Source organism: Meriones unguiculatus, chromosome 8 (genome assembly GCF_030254825.1).
Source record: "Meriones unguiculatus strain TT.TT164.6M chromosome 8, Bangor_MerUng_6.1, whole genome shotgun sequence".
Classification (NCBI taxonomy): domain Eukaryota; kingdom Metazoa; phylum Chordata; class Mammalia; order Rodentia; family Muridae; genus Meriones; species Meriones unguiculatus.
The window spans coordinates 72,890,970-72,911,759 of record NC_083356.1 but is presented as its reverse complement, the minus strand read 5'-3'; the positions used below and the strand labels follow the sequence as shown (position 1 = coordinate 72,911,759).

General features: G+C 53.6%; 2 protein-coding genes across 12 annotated transcripts in view; one reads left to right on the top strand and one right to left on the bottom strand.

The window, feature by feature from the left end:
* Positions 1-42: 42 nt before the first annotated feature.
* Positions 43-14,506, top strand: Sh3glb2 (SH3 domain containing GRB2 like, endophilin B2). 8 transcript variants are annotated; one of them, XM_060389865.1, is made up of 13 exons: positions 45-225; positions 3,799-3,940; positions 4,526-4,654; positions 8,492-8,625; positions 8,815-8,907; positions 10,676-10,738; positions 11,602-11,751; positions 12,133-12,156; positions 12,566-12,655; positions 12,815-12,915; positions 13,204-13,218; positions 13,340-13,580; positions 13,880-14,506. In XM_060389865.1, the coding sequence occupies exons 1-13, from the start codon at positions 163-165 to the stop codon at positions 13,985-13,987; spliced, it is 1,353 nt and encodes a 450-aa protein (XP_060245848.1). In that variant the 5' UTR covers positions 45-162; the 3' UTR covers positions 13,988-14,506. The 8 variants fall into 8 exon arrangements, with proteins under 8 accessions (XP_060245849.1, XP_060245848.1, XP_021505383.1 ...); XM_060389866.1 differs by lacking the exon at positions 13,204-13,218 and having other exon boundaries at positions 43-225; XM_021649546.2 differs by lacking the exon at positions 11,602-11,751 and having other exon boundaries at positions 48-225.
* Positions 14,507-15,109: 603 nt separating this feature from the next.
* Nup188 (nucleoporin 188) overlaps positions 15,110-20,790 on the bottom strand; it is a 55,321-nt gene continuing 49,640 nt past the window's right edge. Inside the window, exons 35-44 of one of the 4 annotated variants that reach the window (XM_060389862.1) lie at positions 18,760-18,963; positions 18,525-18,617; positions 17,860-18,099; positions 17,507-17,644; positions 16,925-16,999; positions 16,595-16,837; positions 16,333-16,464; positions 16,033-16,106; positions 15,793-15,922; positions 15,110-15,681 (exon numbers count right to left, since the gene is read on the bottom strand). In XM_060389862.1, coding sequence (XP_060245845.1) covers positions 15,505-15,681; positions 15,793-15,922; positions 16,033-16,106; positions 16,333-16,464; positions 16,595-16,837; positions 16,925-16,999; positions 17,507-17,644; positions 17,860-18,099; positions 18,525-18,617; positions 18,760-18,963 — 1,506 coding nt within the window. In that variant the 3' untranslated portion in view covers positions 15,110-15,504. The remainder of the gene's footprint in view (positions 15,682-15,792; positions 15,923-16,032; positions 16,107-16,332; positions 16,465-16,594; positions 16,838-16,924; positions 17,000-17,506; positions 17,645-17,859; positions 18,100-18,524; positions 18,618-18,759; positions 18,964-20,790) is intronic. The other 3 variants (XM_060389864.1, XM_060389863.1, XM_021649366.2) reach the window with 3 other exon arrangements.

Below are 20,790 nucleotides of genomic sequence, written 5' to 3'. Positions count from 1 at the left end.
CCCGGCTGGCCCCGCCCTGCGTCCGGCTGCTCTGCGGCCGCGCGCGCGCAGAGGGCGGGCGCGGGCAGCAGGTGGGCGGGGTGCGGGCAGGGCAAGCGAGGCGGGGCTGGGGGCTGCCGGCTACTCGGGTGCCGGCTGAGCCGCCGTGCGTACTGGCGCGCCATGGACTTCAACATGAAGAAGCTGGCGTCGGACGCGGGCATCTTCTTCACTCGGGCGGTGCAGGTGAGGCCTGGCGCGACGCTGCGCTTGGGGCCCGGATGTGGAGCGCGCCCCAGGAACCCTGCAGCAGGAGCGGCTTCCCTGTAGCTGCGGCCGTGCGTGCTGGGGATAGCTCGGGCCCCTGCTCCCCTGTCCCTGAGTTACCCAGAGGAGCTCCCAGCGGGGTCAGCTGCACCATCCTGGTGGCCCGGGGCCGATGGGGTCCTGGGCTCCGGTGCCTGGCGCCTGGCAGTGCCCGCTTGCACTGATGAGTTTTCCCACTGCCCAGGCGCCTGCACAGACCGGGATGTGAATGACCACTGGGTGGTTCCTACCTCCCTGCACTAGCCCCCGAGGGCCACACAAAAACGCCCAATCCCTTCAGTGGACCTCAGTCTTCATAACCGTGCAGTGGGCAGGTTGGTGCTATGGTTCCATCCGGTACCTTTCGTTCGCTTGGATAGTCAGGCCGGAAGCCAGGAGTTATTTCCTTTCTGCTCCACGGGAGGCCTGTTTCCTTTTACCTCCCAGGCCTAAAGCATGTTGAGAAGGCTGGGATCTGGCTGGGCGCCCTGTTTGGGTTCTGTCCAGACCGTTAATGCTGATATTGGAACAATCCCTAAACATTCGGGATGCGAAAGAGAAACTGAGGCGAATTAATGTCACAGTGAAGTGCTGGAGTCAGATATGGATGTGAATGCTTCCTGTGACCTTGGGGGCAGAGGCTTTACCTCACTGGGCGTCAGTTTCTCACTCTGAGAAATGGGGTGAGTGGCCCTCTTTCCCGGGGCGGCTGCAAATGCAGTTGCCAAGGTTCAAAACACCTGTACAGCGTGTGACCTTGCACAGCTCACCTCAGCCTGACTCTGCCCTTCCGTAAAGCAGATCTTACTTAGGCTCAGGTTGGAGGCCCAGGCTCAGGTTGGAGGCCCGTCCCGCTCCAAGGGTGCCTGTGGGATTCCTGGGGTTTCTGCACCCCTGGGCTGACCCACCTCAGTACTCCAGGAACAAATTCCGTATGCTGTCCTTGCGGTGCTGGTCGACTCTGCCCGGTCGACTCTGCCCGGTCGACTCTGCCCGGCACGGTTCCCCCTCCCACTCAGAGGCGCATGTGGCCGTGTTTACTAGAAAGCACAGAGTTCCCATGAGACTTAGTGTTCCCATTGGGATTACCATCCCTGTCCCCAGTTCCAAGCTTGGTGGGTAACTGTAGCGGTGGAAGCAGTTCTGGGTGCCTGGGACTTCAGAGCCTTGCAGTTGGGGGAAATCCTGTCCCAGTGTTGGCATGGCAACCACACTATCGCTCGCATCTGGGAAGAACCTGATCTGCCGGTTTCCTGCCACTGCTGGGTCCTGCCACCTGACCTGGTCAGGCCCACAGACAGGGCTTAGAGGTAGTGGTGGCTTGGGCTTCCTGGCCCGGCTCTGCCTGATGGGGGCGGGCCCACAGGGTCACTCATTCACACTTGAGCTGGAGCCAGGGCCCAAGCTGGGGTGGAGGAGGGAGCTGGGAGTGTTATAAATAGAGGCTTTCTGTGCTCCACACACCCACCCTCCTGCTGATGCCATCTTGCTGGAAACTGCCTTGGACGGATTCAGGCGTGGTCCCCTTCCCCTTTGAAGGAAAGGGACTAGGTACCTGCAGTGTGACCTAGAGTGGTGTCTTCCGTGGGAGCCAGCAGGAAAGATGGAGGTGTTCTTTGTTGCCAGTATGTGGCAGCGCCTGTGGGTCCATGTTCCCGTGCCAGGCACCAGGACTCGCACCACCTGCATCCCAAAGGAAACAAGGCCTCCCCAGCTTGAAACCTCAGGGCAGGATCCCTTCTTCTAAGAGTTGATTTTGGGGGAGGGGGGTGGCCCTTGCCAAGGGCCCCAGAGTTGTGTCTGAAACAGCAACCAAAGTCTGTGAAGCAGGTGGCAGAGTGGCAGGGTCAGGGCAGGGAGGCAAGGAAGGCCTACCGACAGCACCCTAGAGTAAGTAAGGTGAGCAACACGCCTGTGGGTGGGCGTGGGCAGCTACTCTGCCGGGACACTGAGCCGTGATCTCAGTACTGGCAGCAAGGCTTTACCTCGTCCCAGTCGGGCATTGCGTAAGGCTGGATGCGCGGCCTCAGGAAGCCCAGTAGGCAGGGGCACCTGCATGTTGGGCAGCCGTTCGCACCCAGGGACATCACTGGGAGACTTCATAAATGATAAAGCCGGCTAACACTACCCCTGGGTTGGGTGTGGCTCAGCAGGAGTGTTCTGGTCCAGGATGTTTGAGGCCCTGGGTTTCATTCCCCAATATTTCCAAAAAGAAAACTGTTAAGCCCATACCATATGCTGGCCAGGTATTCTGTGAGATGCGTTTTTGCCACTTTACAGGGAGAAACTGAGGCCCAGGGAGACGATGTGGCCTCTCTGAGCCATTTGCTCAGCTGGAAAATGAGGGCAACAGCAGGGGGCAACCACAGGGGCAAGGGCAGGCACTGTGAAGACAGGGAGAGGCTGGGCCGCACAGGGAGCAGCCGAGGGAGGAGGCTCTAAAGCAGGGAGAAGCCCAGGGCCTGCTGCATAATTGATGGCTGCCGAGAGACCTGGTGGCTCCTTGCTCAGCCTCTGGATGATTCATCACAGGCAGAGGCTCTGTGGGGCCTCCAGCCCACTCGCCCCTGACTCCAGCACAGCCCTCCGCCTAGCCTCAGTGCCGGGATCTGTGTAATGGGAGGTCTGCTGCTGCCTGCTTTGGACGGCACAGACACCGTGCCCCGGGCCGCACAACATAGCCCCGTCCCGTCCCTTACACCTGTGGCACACTCCACCTTTTGCTGTTGGATGATGACGTTGAGCCTGGTCAGCCGGCTGGGAAAGCCTGTGCTTAGGGAGATCTGTTTCTGGGCTTTTCTAGGTTAGATGGCTTAGACCAGTTTCTGAGTATTCCTAGGTGGCCCACAAGACTCCAACCAGCTCTGATGGGGTCCCATGCGACTTCCCAGGTCCTGGGTACACCCAGCCGCTGGGCTGGCAATGTTCTCTGTTTACCACACCCAGAAGCCAAACATTTGGCCAGGCTCCCTCCCTAGACACACTGCCTGTCAGCTCCCGGCAGCAGTGTGGGCGCTTCACGCTGGGCACAGGCTCAGGTGCCAGCCCCCTCCTGTCTGCACACATTTTTTCTACCTTACCCTTTACAGCCTGTGGGAACCATTCTCACTATCTGCAGGGGAAACTGAGGCCCAGAGAGGCAAAGCCCTTTCCCAGTGCCACGCAGCTCAGCAGGAGGAGATATGAATAGGGCCTCCTTAATTCTAGAACCCAAATTCTTGCTATCTTCTGTCCTCGCCCCTCTTCCCAGCAGCCCCTAGCCGCCCATGGAGCCCCATGGTAACTCAGAGCCCCGTCTGTTCCCTCAGGACTTGCTACCACACTGTGTCCCTCAGCCCTGGTGGCCTCCTCCTCAGGGCTCGTACTTACTGGGAGCGGACATGCTTTGTGGGGCGTCCAGCAGCCCTGATCCCAGCTCAGCCTAGAACAAGGCAACCAAGACCCAGGATAGGCTAGAAATAGGCCCTCTCTGACGGTTTCTGACTCAGGACCTCTCCTGCTCTTCCTCCCCAGTTCACAGAGGAGAAGTTCGGCCAAGCCGAGAAGACCGAGCTCGATGCCCACTTTGAAAATCTCCTGGCGAGGGCAGACAGCACCAAGAACTGGACAGAGCGGATTCTGAGGCAGACTGAGGTGCTGCTGCAGCCCAACCCCAGTGAGTGGGTGCGGGGCAGAGGCAGGTGGGCACCGGTCAGGCCTAGGGCCACGGGTGCAGGGCGCCAGAATGCCCTCTGAGCAGAGGGAAGGCTAGGCTGGCAAGAGAAGCTGAAAGCCTGAACTGAAGTGTATGTGGGGAAAGAGGCATGCAAACTACAAATGCTGGCATGGGCTCCAGGCCAGAAGTGGGAAAGGGCTTGCCCAGAGTCATACAGAGCCAGCCTGCAGGAGAAGCCCCACAGTGAAGGCAACCTGCGTGTCGCCTGTAAACCTGCAGTGTCCCTGAAGTGTCCAACAGGCCTGGGGACCAGGGAGTTGTTCAGATGTGGGTTACACACTGTAAAACCTCTTTCAGCAGGAGAGACGTGGACGGTTCTGGCTTCTGTGCTGGACTGCTTGCAGGCGTTCTGTCTCTGAGCCTGGGCCTCCGTAGTCTCATAGTGGGGGTGGGGGTGAAGGGGTGGGTCTGCAGGTCTTCAGTGTTGAGGCTGGGGTGGGGCTGGCCAGGCAGTGCGCTGACGCTGTGGCAGTCATCTTTGGCTTACACCGGAGAGCCCCGTGGTTTGGTGTTGTCTCCTCGCAGGTGCTCGAGTGGAGGAGTTCCTGTATGAGAAGCTGGACAGAAAGGTGCCCTCAAGAGTCACCAATGGGGAGCTGCTGGCTCAGTACATGGCAGAGGCGGCCAGCGAGCTGGGGCCCAGCACCCCGTATGGTGAGTGGACCACAGAGCCGGGGCCAGAGTGAGGGCGACTGCCTCTTGCTCCCTAAGTTTCCCCTCCTTCCCCCTTCCCTCTTTTTTTATTTTGAACTGGGTTTTGCTATTTAAGGCTGGCTTTAAAGACACCCAGCTTTGACCTCTGAGTGCTAGACTGAGGGTGTGGGGCAGCAGGCCAAGTGCCTGCTGTTAAACAGATAACCCAAGTGAGTTCATCCCAAATGCAAGGTCTTCTGTGAGCGTAGAAAAGAATAAAAGAACAAGTCCTACCTTCATTAGTATATATGTGAGGTGTGGTGTATGTGTGGTGTGTGTGCATGTGTGGTGTGTGCATATGTGGTACATGTGTGTTTCTGTGGTGCTGGAGTTGGAACCTGGGGCCCTGTGGATGCCTGGCAAGCACTTTGCCTCTGAGCTGCATCCCAGCCTGCAGTGTGTGTGTGTGTGTGCACAGGTGCGCGTACATGCAAGTGGTGGCCAGAGGTCTAGCCTCAGGCACCTCTAAGGAGGCAGCTGCCCTGCTGTGCGAGACAAGGCCTCTCTCTAGGGCTTGGTGCTTGCTTGCTGACTAGGCTTGGCTGGCTGCTTCTGGAGCAGTGAGATTCCAGCCACACGTCACCACACAGCTCCACCTCACGCAGAAGTCCCCCCTTCACACGGGCGGTCCTGATTCCCAGCTCAGGCTGGTAGTAGCATGGGTTTTTGGTCTGTCTTCCATTGCTCCAGCATGTATTTAACTGTTTGAGAAATTGCTGGTCCTGGGCTCTAGCTCCGTCAGTTGATAAAGTGCTTTGTGGGGCCTGTGGCTTGATCTCCAACACCATAAACCTGGTTTGGTCGCAAAGAGAAGGAGAGAGATTGCCAAATTGTTTTTGACAAGTGGTGTTGTGGCTCTATGCCCCACTAGCAATAAACTGTTAAATCTTCAGCTGTCTGGATTTTAAAGCTCTGGACTTTTTTTCATGGCCTACAACAGTGGTTCTCAACCTTCCTGATGCTGTGACCCTAACAGTTTCCCATGTTGTGACCCCAAATTAAATACTTTTTATTGCTATTTCATAACTATAGTTTTGGTACTGTTACGAATTGTAATGTAAATATCTGTGCTTTCCGATGGTCTTAGACAGCCCTGGTGACCTACAGGTTGAGAACCTCTGCCCTAGGGGCTGGAATGATGGCTCAGTGATTTAAGAGTACTGACTGCTCTTCTAGAGGACCCACATGGCAGTACACAACTGTCTGTAAGTCCAAGATCTGACACCCTGCACAGACATATAAGCAGGCAAAATACCAATGCTCATAACAAAGGTAAATAAATTAAAAAAAAGAAAAAAAGACAGAGAGAGAACTTCAGGCCCTAGCATAAGACCTGTCTGGGGATTGGTGTGTGTTCACTTGGCAGCATCTTATATTATGTGTTACTGGGTGAAGTGTTGTTCGGGAAAGTTGGCTGCTGATGGAGTGTTCTTGCTGACTGTGTCTCACCATGGTCATTGAGAAAGAACATGGAACTTTCCAGCTGTGTTTTACACTGCCTTTTTTTCCCCTGCAGTTTGTCAGTGTTCAGTGTATATATTTTAGAGCCCTCCCTGTTAGGTCCTTATGTTTATCTTCCTGATGGATTGGTGTGTGTGGACATGCATGTGTAGGCCAGAAGTCACATTTGGATATTTTCCTCCACTGTCCTGTCCTCTCGCTTGGCCTGTAGCTCATTTATTCTGCTATGCCATTGTGCATCAGAGATCCACCTGTGCCCACTGCCTTCTGCAATAAAGGTTATAGATGCATGCCCTTGCACTGACTCCCCAGGCCTGGACTGACTGTATTGTCTCTGTAAAACAGCACTGTAGCCATCAGTGCTATAAAGCCTGCATTCCTACAGCCTGGGAGGCTGAATATGGAAACCATACAAATCCAGAAGCTTGGGATCAGGCCGGTCAAGAGAGTAACACTCTATCTCAAAAACTAAAATTAAAATGCTATTCATTGTCTTTAGTTAAACTTTTTGGCTGAGCCAAGTGTTGGTAGCACACGCCTTTAATCCTACACTGGGGGAGGCAGAGGCAGGCGGATTGCTCTGAGTATCAAGACAGACTGGTCTACAGGACAGCCAGGACAACCCTGTCTCAAAAACAATACAAAACAAACAAACAACCTTTTTACCTGAAAGTCCATTTTGTCTGATGACTGTATGGCTACTTAGCTCTCTAGTGCCAGCATTTCATAGTATCATATTTTTTCTGTTCTTTTCTTCTCAGCCTGTTTATATCATAAAATCTCAAGTATGGCTCTCATCTGTGGCATTCAGTATAGACAATATTTAGAATTTGTTTGTTTGGTTGTGGTTTTTTTTTTTTTTTGTTGTTGTTGTTGTTTTGGTTTGGTTTTTGGGACAGGATTTCTCTGTGTAGCCTTGGCTATCCAAGACTCACTTTGTAGACCAGGCTGGCCTTGAGATCACAGGGATCTGCCTGCCTTGGCTTCCCAGAGTGCTGGGATTACAGCATGCACTTTAAATATGTCCAGCATATTTAAAGTTTTTAAAAATACCTATTCTGATAGTCATTGCTTTTTCATTAATGTAATTATTGATGTGTTGGATTTACAAGGGTTGTTTTGTTGTTTTGGTTTGGTTTGGTTTGGTTTTGTAGGCAGTGTCTTACTAATTTGCCCAGAATGGCCTCTAACTGTGGGCCTTCCAGTCTCAGACTCGAAGTTGATGAGATTATGTGCCTGCCCACCGTTCCCAGCTTGCTTTTCTCATTGTAAGCTGGCTTCCAAGGAGCCGTCCTTGGGCACTGCATGTTAGCGGTCAGCCCTTACCAGGCAGAGGTTGTTCTTAAGTACCTTCACCCACTGAGACTTTACCAGTGTGGGTGTGCGCATTGGGAAACTTGTCCAAAGGTTGAGCAGTTTACAAATCCTTTGCCTCGTGGGTGCAAGGCTTTCTATTCTGTCAGGGGTGGGAAGTGGCTGATGTGCTCCCCACTGTCTCGGACACACCAGAGGTGTGCCTGCTGGTACATTCATGATGCCTTAGACTTCCGGGTGGTGTTAAATTCAGGCAGGGGTCATGCTCTTAACACCAGGCAGGCCTCCAGTTGCAGGCTGGCTCCTGTTGGCCTTTCTTAGTGATTTGCAGTGAGAATGGCACAGTTGTCAGTAGTGTACCCAAGGATCCTGCGTTTTGCTTCATACACGTCAGCCCCAGAGCAGCTGCACTGGGGCAGTGGCCATGCCACTCGGGTAGAGAGCCACAGACAAGGAAGAGATGGCACGTGCCCAGACTAATGCCACTTCATCGTTCTTACCAGGGTCCAGTAGTTGTGCCGCAGAAATGTACCTCCATTTGTTTTTGTGCCTTTGGTCAATTTCCAGAGCCTGGAAGTCGACATCCTTGACAACTGTGTTCAATTAGTGTGCTTTGTCGGGGATACTTGTAAAACTCCTTTTTTCTCATTCTGGAACTCCCCAATCATTGGTTTGTTTTGAGACACGAGGCCTCACCCCCTGCCTGATAGGCAAGGCTTCACACCCCAGCTGCCCCTATTTTTTGGGGGGGGGGTTCAAGACAGGGTTTCTCTGTGTAGCCTTGGCTGTCCTAGACTCACTCTATAGACCAGGTTGGCCTCGAACTCATAAAGATCTGTCTGCTTGTGCCTCCCCGAAAGGCATGTGCCACCTTGCCCTGCTCCCTGTCAGTCTTTTTAAGGCTGATGTCCAGCATATCTGCCCGTCACAGGTTGGTGACTCTGAAGGTTGCCTATGCTTGCCTGGCAGCCCTTCTGGTGGCAGAAGTTCTGTCCTCTTCTCACCCTGTGACTCTCTTCCTAGGGAAGACACTAATCAAGGTGTCAGAAGCTGAAAAGCGCCTGGGAGCAGCAGAACGGGATTTCATTCACACTGCCTCCCTCAGCTTCCTCACACCCTTGCGCAATTTCCTGGAAGGGGACTGGAAAACTATCTCGGTGAGGAATCTGGGACCATGCCTCTGTACTCTGCACAGGCTGTCATCCTAGGCAGGGAGCCTGGACCTTTTCAGAGGTGGCTCCTGTAGGCTGAGTGCCCAAGAATGGCTGTCCGTTTCCAGGTCTGTTTCCCAGGGGTCTCTGGCCAGGTCTCAGCTGGCCTCACTGTTCTTTTCATCCACCCTGCAGAAGGAGAGGCGACTCCTGCAGAACAGACGCCTTGACCTGGACGCCTGCAAAGCTCGGTTAAAGAAGGCCAAGGCAGCAGAAGCCAAAGCCACGGTAAGTGCCCCGGCCCTGCCTTGCTCCCGGGCTCTGTTGGGGAGCCCAGGTATGGGATCTGGAGAGACCTGTGTTTGGCATGCTCTTTCTCCTTGACTGGGGCTAGACTGTGCTGAGTGGTCAGGTCATGGTTTCTATCCCCACCTGAGGGAACCCTGGTGGCTGCAGGGCAGACTTACAGTGCCTGTAACTGGGCTGGGTGCTGTCTAAGACATGAGATGGAATTCTTGCATGCCTTTCCTGCCTCTGTGGATGCTCAGCCTGGCCCTGCCTGGGCATGGCTTCCCTACTAACTCTCCGCCTGCTGCTTGAACATGGGGTACAAGGTGCCCTGTGCTTAGGCTCTCCTAGGCTGCAGGCTATGGAGAACACTAGAGCTGGCCAGCCCCCATATCTTATGGCAGGGGCTGTGTGAGGAGGAGGCCTGGGCCATCCTGCTGCTCCTTCACACGCAGCCTACTGGGGCCTACTCAACCAGGACATGACAGACAGAGCTGATTTGACAAGGCTAGGCCAGGAGGGTTGAGTATGCAGGCTGCTCAAGGTTGTATGGGATCTAACAGCAACCTTAGGTTCTGAGAAGGAAACTCCTAGGCCCAGGCATGCTAGGGAAACTCCTCCATGCTTCTCAGCCTCTTGAGGAAAGGTGGGCCAGACCAGGCAAACCTCCTGGACTCTCCACTGCCCAGAACTCTTGCTGCCTTCATTGTTCTCCCTATTACATGGTCAGCATAGTCGTTGGGGCCTACACTGCCTCCAGTGAGAGCAACAGCAGGGTCCCAGGTCATCTGTGTGCATGGTGCATATGTGAAGAGAAGTCACCTGGACAGAACAGAACAGCCCCACTCTCTTTGTTACCTATGTTTTTCCCTTGTCACTGAAGGGTAACTGCTTCTCCCCATGGGGCCCAGAGAGCCTTGGGCCTGTGAGTCAAGTTAGGTGTGAGTAGTGTCTCTACGGACTCAAGCCCAGCAGATCACTCCTGGGCAACATATATGCTACCTAGGAGTCCTGAGGGTGGCTTGTGAGCATTCTTCCCGTCCTCCTAGGCCCGCCTCATGCTGGGCTGGCCGTGCCTGCTTTCCCCTGCTGTGATTTACTAACTCTCTGTTTTTGTTCCTTTCCATTCTGCTTTGGGTAACTTGGCTCAGTGTGAGGGAGATGTGAGTATACCTGTCCCATGTGCTGTGCTGCTTCAGTCTGCCTGTCCTGTCTGAGGGCCCAAGTGCTGTGGCCAGCCCAGGGCATCCCTCAGGCTTTTGCAATTGGCTGGCCTCCACGCGGAGTCTCTGGTTTGTGGAGATGCAGGCATTGAGGCCTGTGAGGCAGCTTCTTGCAAATGTCAGAAGCCTGTCACTGTCCATCGTGCATACATCTGTCTACTCTGTGGGGAGGGATCTGGCCTCAATGGAGGAGCCGGAAGCAGTGTGGTGAAGTTCTGCGTTGGAGAAAGCTGTGGTGGGGAGGGCTGGGGGTCTCCTGTGCCTGAACCTGGAAGAGGGGCAGGCCCAACCTGTGGCTTACTTGGGCTCCCAGTACATCTGCCTACTGGATCTTCATGTTGGACCCATTGAACCCCTAAGCCTGTCTCCTCTCCAGCTGGTTGGAGTGGGCACAGAGGTTCTGTGTTGTATCTGTTTGTGTCTTCCTGTCCCTGGGGCCAGGGTTTCTTGCATCTCCTTATAGGAGACTCCGGGGCCACCTCCTGGCCTCAACACTGGCCCTGGCCCAGGGTGACCCCTCCCCCATGAACTCTGTTCCCCGCCAGACGGTGCCTGACTTTCAGGAGACTAGACCTCGTAATTACATTCTCTCGGCCAGCGCCTCCGCGGTAAGCACCCCTCCCACCATGCCCTGCCCCACCCTGGCCTCTTCTGCCCACAGGTCCTGCCACTGGCTCTACCAGTGCAGGACCAGAAGCCAGCAGGTGAGGGAAAGGGCACTGCTCATGTTGCAGGTTGCTCTGAGAGGCTGAGGGGCAGCTCAGAAAAGGGGAATGACAACTCCTCCTGCTCTTGTCTGACCCAGCAGGCAGGCTGAGCTGGCTTTTCCCCATGCAAGGTGGAAGATGTTTTGCCCAGATGCACACAGCCACTCCACGTCCTAAGGACACAGCACAATATACCTGAGTTCTAAGCTCTCTTTCACAAGGGGACATTTCTCCAACCTCCTCATGGCTCTGGGTGGATCCTGGGGTAGGGAGGAGGCTGCCTGGGCCTGACTTCCTTGTCTCAGACTCCTAGACAGCTGTTTGCCATAGCTCCATAGTAGCTTGCAAGCTAGATGGCCTGGGAAGCTCCTGGCATGCAAGATGGAGGAAGGGAAGCTAGGCTGGGCAGTAGCCTGGTTGATATTGTGTGGGGGCTAGGCCAGCCACACACCTTCACTCTCTGTCCCCTGCACCAACCACCTGACCCTCCTGTTATGAGCATGCCACTGTGTGATTTGTGCTGTCTGTCATTCCATGGCTGGCAACTGTCTTAAAGATGTCAACAGTAGTTTACACTCAGGACTGTTAGCTAGCCCTCCAACATGGCACACAACAGTGTGCTCTCACTGTGGGCTGCGCACTGTGCTGGCCCAGTTCAACAGTCCACATGGTGTCAGGGTGTTATCCTAGGCCATGTTTCCACAAGTGGCCATAAATTGGGTCTCCTAAGTCATGGTGGGGGGAGGGGGGTCTTTCTTCCCTAGACTCTGGATGACACTTCCCGTTCCCTTCCCTGGGCCGAGTGGAAGGAGAAACATCCCGGAGGGTGGAGGCTGCCCTGTTTTTTTCTTTTGCCACTGACCCCCAGTGTGACTTTGGCCCGAGGCTGCCTTTCTCTGCCGGAGGACAGAAAGGTTCAGTGACTGGCCCAGGGTCACTTGTCCTGTCCTGCCTCCGAGCAGGAGTCAGGGTGGGGTGGGAACATTTGGTCTCTAAGACCCACTTGAGAGTTGGGGACGGCTGTAGGAAAAGTACAAGCAAGACTCCCTAGCTGGCTGGCCCTGCATGCAGCATGCTAGGTGGGAGGTGGTGTCACCTTCCCTGCCCGCACACCAAACCTTGTTCCAGCCTCAGCTCCTGGTTGGGCTGGGTTGTACAGGACAGCGTGTGTAAAGAGGTTGGGTCCCTGGGAGCTGGGGCAGGCACAGGCTCTGGCACCTGGCTGTTCCTGCTCCTCCACTGACCAGTGCCCACCTTCCCTTCCTTGCTGACCGGCGCTGTTGTGGTCTCCACAGCTTTGGAACGACGAAGTAGACAAGGTGAGTTGGGGCTTAGGGAACTTGGGAACCAAGGTTTAGAAGGCTGAAGATGGGGAACCAGACATAGCTGCTGCTGTAGATAAGGTATCTGTAGCTCTGGGTTCTGCCTTACATTCACGGGGATACTGGCCAGGGACACACCAAATGACCTTCTAGGCACGGTTGCTCCACACCATATTAGGTCCTGGAACAGATTCCTGACAGGATTCCACCCTATCGGTTGGGGAGTGTCTCACTGCAGCTACTCACAGGTCCCAAGTGGGCTCTGGCTTCTTTGGGGTCAGTTATAGGTACAAAGCCAGGCATCCACGTTCCTAAGAGGGAAGTGGTATTGTTCCTGGCAGACCTTAGGGCACAGGGAAGGCTGATGCAGGCTGGAGCTGCTCTCAGGACTGTCTGCCTCACCTAGGCTGAGCAAGAACTTCGAGTGGCCCAGACAGAGTTTGACCGGCAGGCAGAAGTGACTCGTCTCCTGCTGGAGGGGATCAGCAGTACCCATGTGAGTAGTGCATTCATGTCCTGCTGGGTCTTGCCACAGGCAAGGGTATCAGACTGGGCGTCCCACTCCCACCCAGCAGTGCCTAGAGTATGGTCTGGAGCACACAGGATGAGGATGACCTATGCTGAGGCCATGTTAGATGAAGAATCTTCCTTCCAGGTGAACCACCTTCGCTGCCTCCATGAGTTCGTCAAGTCTCAGACAACCTACTATGCACAATGCTACCGCCACATGCTGGATCTGCAGAAGCAGCTAGGCAGGTGTGGCTGGACCCAGGTCTCTGAGGCCCCCTATCTCCCAGACCCAGTGAGTGGCCCAAAGCTTTTGGCCAAGGGCCTTCTCTTCTGAGCTCAGAAAACCCCAAGATGTATGAGGTTAGACTGGAGGCTCTGCCTGGAACTCCACCTGGGAACCTCGTGTGGTGAGCCCTTAGGAACCAGAGTCCCCGGGGGACCACAGCAGTTTATAGTGTTTGGGCTGGGGAGGTGGGCAGGGACAAGCAGGTGGGACTATCTCAGCCTCCTTTGCTTTTCTTCTTTTGCTGCCAGTTCCCAGGGTGCCATGTAAGTTCTTGAGGGTGGGGCCTCCTTGTGTGTGAAATGGATCCATGTCTGGTGTTCCTTGTAGGGTATGTGGGACTCGCACAGGTTAGCGCTGGCTGCTGAGACCACCTCATTTCTCTAGATTTCCAGGCACCTTTGTGGGCACCACAGAGCCTGCCTCCCCACCCCTGAGCAGCACCTCACCCACCACCACTGCAGCCACCATGCCTGTTGTACCTACTGGGGCTGGCCTGGCTCCTCCAGAAGAGGCAGCACTCTGCCTGGAGGAGGTCGCTCCCCCAGCCAGCGGGACCCGTAAGGCCCGGGTGCTCTACGACTACGAGGCAGCTGATAGCAGTGAGCTGGCCCTGCTGGCTGATGAGGTGGGTCTAGGGTCCTGAGGGGGCAGGCAAAAGCTGCAAGGGAACCACCAGGCAGGGACCAGGAATGTTGGGTCTACACAACTCTGGTCATTGTCTTGGAATCCCTGGCCCCTGGTGAAGAGCTCTGGGAGTCAGGAGGGGAGATGACTTCAGGTCTGAAAAAGCAGTCCCTAACCTCCATGGCCCAATACAGCCCCGCAGTGTCATCCCTCACAGGGAAGTAGCAGTTCTGCCCAGGCTAAGTCCTGGGCCAGTCCCACCCATGTCCAGAACACAAGTTCCTTCTCTGCTCCCAACAGCTCATCACAGTCTACAGCCTGCCTGGCATGGATCCTGACTGGCTCATTGGTGAGAGAGGAAACAAGAAGGGGAAGGTTCCTGTCACCTACTTGGAACTTCTCAGCTAAGCAGCCCCCTCCCAGGCCCTACCATTTACCTTGTCTGCTGGTGACAGAGCTGTTTAGGATAAGGGACCCAACCCTATTCTGGCTGTGCCCCTGTCATTCAGCTATTAAGGACCCCACAAGACAGAATGGCTCCAGGCCCCTCTGCTAGCCCTGCTTCTGGCCTGCATCCCTGCACTCCAGGCTTCCCAGCTCCCTTAAGGCAGGAGGGACACACGACCCTACCATGGGCCCAGGATATCCTGGGGATGCTCTTGGCATTAAAAGAACATCTGCCTTCTGTGGAAGGTTGAGGGGGACAGGAACAAACAGATAGGGCTAACAGTCTGGGATTAGACCATGTGGCAGGAGACCAGAGGGGCCAGCCAGAGCAGCAGCGCTGACAGCGGCCCTCCCCACCTTCCCCCCTAGCTCTGGCTGGGCACAAGGGCTACAGCCATCATTCCCCCAGTTTCTAACTAGTGTTCTCACTTCTGCCTGTCTGCTTGCTCTCTGGCAAATAAATCCTACTTTGTGTGCAAATTGCCTGGGCTCTTGTCAGGGTCTCAGAGTGCATGGGCTGCCCTGAAAAGTGTGATGGTTAGACTTCACTGGTCTCCCTTCTTGGGATAGGGTTTCCTGGAGCCATGGTACAAGCTGCTCCCAGAGTATAGAGCAGAGGAAAAGTTTTTACAGCACCCGAATTCCCAGGAGTTTATACATGCAACTGCACAACACTTTATGCCTAAGGAAAGCTTCCCTAAATCTGGACCCACTGAACTTCAGCAGCTTCCATGTGCGTCTCTGTGTGAGTGCTTGTGCGCTTAATCAGCCAACAGCTGTGAGCTCAGGCTGGCGCTATGAGGGACAAGAGATCACCTACCTCTTCAAGGTAAGACAGTTTGTGGGTGGCAGGTTGGGGCCTCACAACAGGAAGAGCTATAAACTGAAGCTGTACGTTGTACAAGCGGTAACTGAGACATAGACTTGCTTTCCCGTCCTGATACTCTACTCAGGACTAAATGGATAGTCACTGCTAAGTCAACCATCAACAGGAATCCTGCCATCTCTGGACCACCCACCCCCAACCCCCTCACATCTGGATCCTCTGAGAGCTGCCACATGACCCACGCTCTGAAGGCCCAGTCTATAAACAGCACTTTAATATTTGTATAAATAGACCACAGTATTACCAAAAAAAAAACAAAAAAAAACTGCAAGAATAGATTATGGAAAATCCTCACTGCACACAGGTCTCTCCTGTGCTGCCAGCACCCAGGCCCTCCCTGGCTGGTGACACGGTGGGAATGCTGAAGGAAAGGGGCCACCTTGGGGTATTGTGCAGAATGTGAGCACCCAGACCTTTGGCTCCCTGCCCATGCTGTTGACCTCTTGAGCTATTAAAAAAATAATGTCAGCGGGTGGGCAGGAAGAGGACGAAGGGAGCTGTTTGCTCAGTGGCTGGCTCTGTGGTGGCAGCCCTCTGCCCAGGCTGCAATGCAGGTTGGTAGGGAGCATCAAGTAGATAGCACTCCATTGCACTATCTCTGCACGTGCCGGACAAAGGCTTGCACAAGTTGAATCAGAGGCTCCTGAGACTCTGGGCTGGCTTTGGAGAGAGAGGTGGCCTTGCCCTGCGGTGAGGGCAGGACTCCAGCAGCAGGGGAGCTGGGGGCTCCCCTTCTGAAGTATCTCGAGAGGCTGGAAAGCAACGTGCTCTGCAAGAAAAGCAGCAGCTTAATGAAATCCAGGACCACTGTTCCTGACCCCAAAGGACAAACCAGGCAGCACCTGAATAGCCTCCCCGCTGGCTAGCCCACCATCCATACCAGCTCTGAGCTCAGCTCCTGCTTCATCCGCTGCTTGTCCCGGGGATGCACACCTGGGTCCCTGAGGTAGCGTACTGCTTGGGAGATGAGCAGGTAGAAGCAGTTCTCCATGGTGAACATCAGGAGGGACCTGGAGGCAGGTGTGGGCAATGCTGCAAAGGGCGCCTGACTAACAGCTGAGCCACAGCCTGGAAAACGGCAGCCCACAAGTGCCCCAGGCCCTCAAGACTCAGGTCTTACTTTAATGTTCGGGTCCCTTCTGCTTGTGTGCTGAGTCCCACCGCCTGGGTGAGGGTTTCCTTTTTCTTGTCCAGCTAGAGGAACAGAAGCAAGCAATCAAAACTCAAACTAATAATAGCAGTGGCCAGGTAGAGGGCTTTTACTTGGCGGTCTTGCATTCCAGTTTCCCTGGTGCCTCAAAGGGAACTCCTAGCATGGCACTGTAGGAAGAGGCCTAGGCTCGGGGGGCTGGATATGTCCCATATTACAAGTGCAGACCAAGTGGAAAGTTTTATGTGGGGCCTACCTCGCCAGACATACCTCTCCAAGCATATTGAGGGCCACGTTCACTGTGGCCAAGAGGGTTCCAAAGGATGGGGCCACTTCAGAATCAAAAGTGGGAGTGGTAAAACTTAGGGCAAATAGGAAGTTGTATTCGGCAAGATCCAGGGACTGAAAGACACAAAATAGTAGTCTGGAACTTGCTGGGATCTCTCCAGAGTACAGCACAGTGTACTGCAGAGCCCAGGTTCAAGGCTGATGGTTGGGAACCTGGTATTTGTTATGAGGTGGCAGCTAGTACCTGGTCCAGCAGGATCTGGCAGACATCTGGAGTGAAGTGGCGCAGGGCTGCCAGGGTCCTGCTGAGAATCTTTAGAAGGCCATACTGGACTGTGTGTAAGGCTCGCTGTTCTGAGGCCTCAGTGTCAGCGGGAGGCTGCTTGGAGGAGCAGCCAGATGGGGTAGCAAGAACTGTGGTGGTAGTGGTGGATGGCCGCTGAACTCGAGGAGTGACAGCGGAAGGAAGGCCATCCCCATTTTTGTTCTGAGTAGAGTCAAAAAATGAAGGTTAAGTCACAAGAGATCAAGGGTGGCACTGCCAGCAGTGATGGCCTTAAGGGGCCTTGGTTACCTGTAGGTAGTGCTGCAGCATCTTTCGACTGTGTAGGAGGGAGGTACAGGCCTGGCACAAGTAACCTAGGTTCACCTGGGACACAGGGACAGGAAAAACTCATGGAGGCAACCCCACAAACAGGTCTCTCTCTCTCCAGGCACCAGCATGCCCGCCTCTCACTCAGTATCTAACTCAACAGCCACCAGCAAGGCTCAAGGCCTGGAATGTTTCCACTGCATTTCTGGCATATTTCACAGTCCTCACATATCAACAAAATGAGGGTTATTACTATTTCCACTGCAGAACAGAGGTGATGTGATCTGGCCAAGGTCATAGGGACAGTAGCCATGGCAACAGCCTACTGCCTCCAAAGCTTCAGGCTTCCTCCTGAGAGTTTTGAACCTCAGTCTACCCGAGTTCATAACCCACCCAGCCTCACTTCACTGTGGAGGGGAAACTAGCCCAAGAAAACAGCCTGAGTCAAACCTGTGTCCTCAGCAAGCCCACATTCAGAAACATTTCCCAGTTCATCAAGGCTATCCACTCACTCCCTGTCCCTCATCAACCCAGACCCTCCAAAAAGCAGTGTTGGAGGCCTACCTGAACATCACGCATGAGTTGAGGCAGATGGAAGTGCCACTCTTTCCTGAAGTGGGAGAGTTGTAGGATGAAGCCCACAGTGTGGTCTGCCTCCTCCAGGCAGGCTAGACTCTGTACTGTCCTCACTGCATTCAGGCACTGTGAGGACAGGACAGCAGAGAATGCTTAGGACCTGGCATTTGTCCCATACCTATACTAAACCTACGGAGACCAGGTCCTAGGCCCACAGCTGCTGAGGTGGCTGACATTACAATGAAGGCTTCCCCTTAGTCAGGTTTCTCCCAAGTCCTACAGCCACCTGCCAAGTGGTATAGGACCAGGCCACCCCTTCTGTGAGGCAGGTAGCCCCTCACCTGCAAGGTCCGCTCCTGATGGACGCCCACAAAGTCTAGGGCCTCAGTCAGGAAATTGTAGCGTAGAGTCTTAAGCAACCGCTCCATCAAGGACATGGACAGGCGGTAGACCCCTGGCCAGGACGGGGCATCCAGGGATTTTCGAGAGGTACTGGGTGTCTGTGACAAATGGCAGACAGGCTCAGGATGGATGGCACAGGAACCCACTCTGAGCAGCAGAGCCTCTTTGTGGCTCAGTTGCTGGAAAGAAAAAATCTCTTCGAGTGGACGGTTACCACTAGCATGAGCAGAGCTAGAAGGGGAAAGGCTACCAGATTTAGCCAGAGCAGAAGGTTCCAAACCCAGGTCCGTCACTAACAAAGTATGTCAGCTTGACCATCTCCCTGTCCTACTCTGGCCCTCAAGATGTTCCCTCAGGGAGGCTGGCCTAGATGAGGAAGACTTAACAGGCATAACAATTCCAACAGGAAGTGCTGGGAAGATGATTCCAGGCCAGGACACACTTGCTGGCCAGCCAGAGATCCCTGAGGACTTGAAGGAAGGGGGGACATGACAGACTGCAAATATAAACTACCTGTGAAGTGATGACAACTGCCCAGGCTAATAACCTGGTCCTGGTGATACTTGTATTGTGTGGGGTTAGAGGCAAGATCCTGGGCACTCACCTGTCCTGTGCCATTGCTGCTGAGCTGGTATACACTCAAGAGGGGCAAACAGATGCTCTGGGTGATGCCAGCTCCAGCCACTGCTGTGGCTCCCTAGAGGTAAGACCCAAAATTAAATGGAGTCTGAAAAGACTTCCAAGGACAGAAAGGGATCTGAGTCAGACTCTGGCTTCAGAGAGCATGGGAACCATTCAGTACGAGCAGGGTCTCTTTTCCACCCTAAGCAGTCTCCTACCTGCTGGGTGCGAGCCAGGGTGAGAAGCAGGTGCAACGCAGCCTCAGTAAAATGCAGGTTCTGCTTCATGCGGAGGCTCACCTCCATGGTGGTGAGGAGGGTGGGCAGAATGGGGAGCCTTCGGGTCACTTGCAGCCATGAGTCCCCATCCTCATCTACCTCGCAAAGCTCCTTAGCCAGGTGCAGTCCCAGGACACATACCTGCTGGTAGCCAAGGGCAGACAGATGAAGGTGGAAGAAAGCAGCTGAGGGAAGGCAGAGGAAGAATGTTGGCTGTAAGCCTTGCTGCCCAATGCTCCTCTCAGGAGTGTGCCTAATGCCTCTCCTGCTTCTTGCCCTGCTCATCTCCTGTGCCCATTTCCCTAGAAATGGCAAGTCCACCCAACACCCCCAGTGAAAGTCTGAGTGGTCTAACCTCTTGCTGACCACAGCATTTACCTTCATCTCCAACCACAGGTTCTATCCAAACAACAGTGTTTTACAACCCTTTGTTTGCTGTTTTTTTTTTAAAGACAAGATCTCTCTGTAGCCTTGGAACTCACTCTGTAGACCAGGCTAGCCTCAAACTCAGAGATCCACTCTGCCTCCAGAGTGCTGGAATTAAAGGTGTGTGTTACTACCACCTTTTACACATTTATTTAAAAAATGTTTATTATATGAGATTTTCATATAATGTATTTTGATCATATTTAGCCCTCAACTTCTCTCAGATCCACTTCTACCTCTCCACCCAACAAACTTTCTTTATCACCAGGCATAGTAACACACGCCTGTATTCCCAGCACTGGGAATACAGAGTTCTGTGTGAAGCCAGCCTGGTTTACATAAGTGAGCCCTAGAACAACCAGGGCTACACAGTAAGAGCTTGTCTAAAACACAACAAAAACTACCAGCAGGAAACAAACAGTTCAGTTGTATTGCCCAAATATAATTCAGTGTGTGGCCCTCCCCTGGAGCTCAGTCAACAGAGTAGGCTGTCACACCCTTAACGAAAATTCCCCCTTTCCCTGCAGCTATCAGTTGCCAATAATAACACAGCTATGAGTGGAACTTTGTGAACACCAAATAGGACAGGACCAGAAAAGAACCTCCCCACGACACATATCAAAACAGTAAATTACAGAAGAAAGGAATGTCTTCTTATAGGACACTTTTAAATGACTTTTTGTGGACAATTTGACCCACATCAGCCACCAAATACCTTTGTTTACTTTAAAAAGGGACTAAGCCCAATGATCTACAGTCAGTACACCTCACTTTTAAAAGAAGGATGGGGTGGAAAATGTTTGAGCAGCTCAGAACACTTGTTCTTGCAAAGAACCCAGCTTTGGTTTCCAGCAACCATATGGTGGCTCAAAACTATATCTAACTCCAGTTCCAGAGGATCTGCTGCCCTCTTTTTGTCTCTGGGGGCACCAGGCATGCATGCATGCAGTGTACATACATACATGCAGACAAAACACTCATATACATAAAATAAATCTAAAAAAATTAATTAAAAATAATGGAGCTAGAGCGATGGCTCAGCATCGAGTACTGCTTGCGATCCAGTCCTGAGGACTGTAGTTTGGGTGCTCGCACTCAAATAACAAGCCAGAAGTTCCACACATGCCTGTATCTGCAGCACTCTTCCTAGCTTACGGCCTCCCTGAGAAAACATGAGCTCCAGACTCAGGAAGAGACCCTTCTTCAAAAGAGTACACCAAGACAGAGGAAGACAATACACTCATTTTTAACTACAACTTATACCAAGACACTTAAGATTGTGCCCTAGAATAAACATTGTTTTCCACTAACAGTACCCGCTTTCATACCATGCAAAATATGCTCAAAATTCTCTTTAGACTAGTAGTACACACCTGTAATGTCAGCACTTAGGAGGCTGGGGCAGAAAGAGGTAGAGGCTAGCCTGGACTACACAGTAGGACTCTACCTCAAACAAAACAAAACAACCCTTGCTGGTAGTAACCAAACAGGTCATGATCTACAGTCAGGTGTGGTGGTGCACACCTTTAATCCCAGTTCTTGGGA

Bases quoted from the DNA above. Each gene is read 5' to 3' on its own strand.
- Sh3glb2 (XM_060389865.1), top strand. From the start codon at position 163: ATGGACTTCAACATGAAGAAGCTGGCGTCGGACGCGGGCATCTTCTTC. The intron at 11,752-12,132 runs GTTCAGTGACTG...TGGTCTCCACAG, and splicing joins CTCTGCCGGAGGACAGAAAG to CTTTGGAACGACGAAGTAGA. The intron at 12,157-12,565 runs GTGAGTTGGGGC...TGCCTCACCTAG, and splicing joins GGAACGACGAAGTAGACAAG to GCTGAGCAAGAACTTCGAGT.